This window comes from Mesocricetus auratus, unplaced genomic scaffold (assembly GCF_017639785.1).
Source record: "Mesocricetus auratus isolate SY011 unplaced genomic scaffold, BCM_Maur_2.0 Super-Scaffold_100004, whole genome shotgun sequence".
Taxonomy (NCBI): Eukaryota; Metazoa; Chordata; class Mammalia; order Rodentia; family Cricetidae; genus Mesocricetus; species Mesocricetus auratus.
The window spans coordinates 78,231,203-78,235,653 of NW_024429189.1; the positions used below are offsets into that span (position 1 = coordinate 78,231,203).

The 4,451-nt window shown below is 34.0% G+C and overlaps 1 protein-coding gene across 1 annotated transcript; it reads left to right on the forward strand.

The window, feature by feature from the left end:
- The first annotated feature begins 2,895 nt into the window (after positions 1-2,895).
- LOC101834325 (olfactory receptor 4F15-like) lies at positions 2,896-3,834 on the forward strand. Its single transcript, XM_040744929.1, has one exon. It carries the CDS (start codon positions 2,896-2,898, stop codon positions 3,832-3,834), a length of 939 nt encoding a protein of 312 aa, XP_040600863.1.
- The last annotated feature ends 617 nt before the right edge of the window (positions 3,835-4,451 follow it).

The window sequence follows — 4,451 nt, forward strand, 5'->3', positions numbered from 1 at the left end:
TTCTTAGAAACTAATGAAGATGGTGAAAACATTTTTAGAAAAGCCAGATGAAAGCAGGAAAAGGGCCAATACAAAGATTCTAAGGACACGACCACCTCACAAAAGATAGATTCTGAATGTGGTGGCTGTTGGAGGTTTCAAACACTGAGAAGACTAAGGAAATATTCCATTCATGTGCTACTTTTGAGTCTCTTGTTTTGCTTGTGGTGTACCTGAGCCTGGTCCTTCTGTCATAGTCTTAGTGGTAGGTCAGTTTGAAGGCAACAACATATCAAGCCTTTAAATTTTATTTAAATACTTCCATTGTCGCCTTTATAGTATTGTCTTGCTTTATTCTACCTTCTCTACTATTTTCTTTCATTGTCCATGTCCCTTCTCCCTCATCCCTTCTCCTTTAGTACCAATAAAATAGCTGCTCTGTTTTAAAATAATTAGCAATGGACTGCTCATAAATGTTTTTATGATAGTGATAAATCTGTTATTGAGAACACTCTTTGATGAGTGACATTGATTTAGCAGAAAATGATTATTTTTCTCTCATATTAAAGATTTATTATGAGTCTAAATACTAGTTGTGATAAATCTGAAATCATTCCATGGAATTTACAGGTCAGCTCTTCTTGAAGCTAGTAATTTGTATTTTCAAATCCACTTGATTAACATTAATTCAAGATTCTTTTCGACCATTTAAATAATGAAAGAATATAGAATTTAGGAAGTGAAAGTCACATGGAATCCCACCTTTGATCCCTCACCATTGCTGATGCTATTGGTGTTTCTTCTTGAAGAATGTTTAAATTCAAACATGTTCACAAATATTCATTTTACTATTTTCATACTTTTTTCTTGTTTTTCAGTTAAGTAGAAATCTCTCTAGACGTGTATTTGCAGAAATATTCAGGTGAGCTTCAAAGTTTCATAATATTTCATTGCATGTATATACTGAGATTAATACATCCAATGTTTACACTTTTCAACTATATTCTCTGTGTGAATATATTGGTCACATATTTAATATTCATTCTTATAATAATCTATTACATATCAATTTATAGTACATATGAAATGTATACAATGAGATTTTATCTTGAAGTCTTAAAATATTAGGAATCTTTTGGTCATCAATCTCTTCTGCCTTTCCAAATGTCTCTTTTTTCCAATACTAATTGGAAAAATAGAAAGAGAATAACTAATGATGGATATTAAGACCTTTTTGACTTGTATGTATTGACCTTCTTGTGAGTTCCCTATACAAGTGGTATTATTTTTCTAATCAGACACCTTATTTGGTAACATGTGTTAATTTTATAAATATTTACATTATGAATGAATGATGGCTATATGCTTTATACCTATGAAGACACTACTATCAGTAAGAAAATTTAAACACTTGGAAAATAAAAACAAGGGAGATAAGAAATAAACCATTTTTTAAAAAACTCTTTTAGGGATTCTTTATTCAAACTGAAATCTTTGTGGTTTAATAGAATATTTGATTCATCCACACAATTTAAGCATATTGAATATGTATATATTTTGTATTTTAGAATATCAGTATTTCAAAATTGTGGATAGCATTTAATTCTTTTAGAGTTTTGATTATAGGTCCTTTACAATACACGTCTTGACATTCACTGCAGCGATTGTCCTAGTATCCTTGTTCAGTCCTGCTCTATTTCATCTGCTGTTTACAATATAAATTTTCCACCTGGGCCCATATGGCAGGGCCTCCTCACATCACCTCTGCAGTGTTTCCTTTTGGTTATGGTACTTACTAAATAACTATAATGAACAGTGGGCCCAGTCTGACTGCCTCAAGTCATTCCTTAGAGTATCCTAATGCAGGGAGTCAAGAATGAAATAGAGTGATGACATGAAATTGACAGTAATAAAGAGGCTATAGAAGAACTTGATGTTGTCAGATGTAGGATAATCAGTTACCTGTTGCTTTGAGATATGCTAACTCATTGAAACTTGAGTCTAATGTTCCAGATAAACTAGAAGCTGGTACCCCCAGGATCTGCTTTTTCCTGTACTTTCTGATATGAACATTTACCACTGCACTCAACTTTTAAGCAGGTGCTAGGTATCTGAACTCATGTCTTCATGTTTGCATAGGAAGCACCTTACTTATTGAGTCATTGCTGAAGCCCTATTTCCATTTAATGTTGAAATGATCATTTGAAGACAAGTAAAATTTATGAAGGGGAGCAAATATGGTTTGCAAGTTTCATTTGTTTCAGCTCTTGTGAATAATTCACCAGCTCACTAACACCATACATTTTTCCATTTGTGCTACAGCAGATTACTTGGAGTCCTTCTTTCTATTTTTGTATTACACCATTGTAAATCAGTAATTATGATCAATCTATGGTTTATTAAACTTTACAAACTTATTATTGATTTAAGTAAAAAAATTAAAATTCTAGTCATAGATCCAAGATTATGTCTCGCCTGTCCTCTGTTATGATCTGTTTCATTCCTCCTTTCATTTATCCGACTGCCTATCTTGATCCTTTGTGTGAACCAGTGCCTAAGCTTGGAGTGAGTGAATACCACTGTGATGAGTCACATAACTTAGATACTGCACTGTTCTCTTCCTTAAATGTGTGGTCAGAGTGGGTGTTGCAACTTAGTTAGCTCCTGATGAATTAATGATGAACTTTTCATAAGAATTTGACTATTTCCTCACATATGGTCAATAATTATAGGCTACTAGTTGGAAAGGAGCTAAGGAATTTTCAAAATACTTTCTAGTGATAATTTAAAAATGTTTGGTTTTAATTCAACCAGAAAATATTTTAAATTGTTTTTAAACTATTTATTTATGACTTCTTTTTAAAATTCCTTTGTTTTCAGTCTCTTAGGTAACAACAATAACAACAACAAAAGTAAATGCTTAAAATCAATTACACAGATGTGTCTGAGTTTGTATTTCTGGGACTTTCCACATCTAGACCAATACAACATTTCTTCCTTGGCTCCTCTATGGTGTTTTATGTAGCCATTGTGCTGGGAAATACTCTTGTTGTGCTTACAGTGGCCTTTGACTCACATTTACATTTCCCTATGTACTTTTTTTTGGGAAACCTCTCATTTATTGACTTATGTCTTTCCACCTTAACTGTTCCTAAAATGATTTCTGACCTGTACTCTGGGCACAATACCATCTCATTCCAGGGATGTGTCTTCCAGATATTTGTCCTTCATGTCCTGGGGGGATCTGAGATGGTGCTGCTGATAGCCATGGCCTGGGACAGATATGTGGCCATATGCAAGCCCCTCCACTACCTGAGCATCATGAGTCCACGGATGTGCCTTTTGCTTCTGTCTGGTGCTTGGGTTATTGGGTTCCTGCATTCAGTGGCCCAATTAGCTTTTGTAATTCATTTGAGTTTTTGTGATTCTAATAAGATAGATAGTTTTTACTGTGATCTTCCTCAGTTTATCAAACTGGCCTGCACAGAGCCCCAAAAAATGCAGTTCATGGTTACTGCCAACAGTGGCTTTATTTCTGTCGGAACCTTCTTCTTATTGATTATCTCCTATATTGTTATCCTTCTCACTGTAAGAAAACATTCATCAGGTGATTTGTCCAAGGCCCTCTCTACACTTTCTGCTCACATCTCTGTGGTGGTTTTGTTTTTTGGACCATGCATCATTGTGTACATGTGGCCATTTCCTAATGTACCAGTGGATAAGTTTCTTGCCATTTTGGACTTCATGATTACACCCATCCTGAACCCTGCCATTTACACTCTGAGGAACAAAGACATGAAGGTGGCAATGAGGAGGATGGTTACTCAGCTACTCAATTGGAGGAAAATATCCTAATCTACAGAAGCACAAAATGTATCTTCTGATTGCGTTCTGAGAAGCATAGCTGAAGACCGCTGTGCTGAGACAATTTCTTTTTCTTTATCCAACCATTTAAAAATATTGCATAGCTCATTTCAAGTTACCTGACAATAAAGGCATACTGAAGTAGAGTTTATTATTCATTTTGTGCTGACTATACTTTTGCTATCCACAGAAAAACTGAGAAGAAAATAGTAAATTTTCATCCACAGTATTTATGTGCAAAGCTACTTTTGTAAGTTGATATCTTCCTGTCTTTCATGAAAAAAAAAGAATTAGTATTTCATCACACCTTTGCGATTTTGGCAAGCAAAGCATGTTTTTTTATGTTCTGATTCGTAAATAGTACTTTTTTCCCTCCCATTATATTATGAATTTGAAAGAAATACAATGTGTTGAATAAATTCTGAATGGATCTTATATCCTAAGAAACTGAGCTTTTGCTGGATTTAACCAATTTTAATAGTACACCATGAAGTAACTTAAGACCTCTACTCTACTATGTACTCAATATGCTTAGTCTGGCTTTAAGGGGACATTTTTTTCCTCTTAATTTCTTTACTAACTATGTAACTTGAAAATTAAAGTTATAA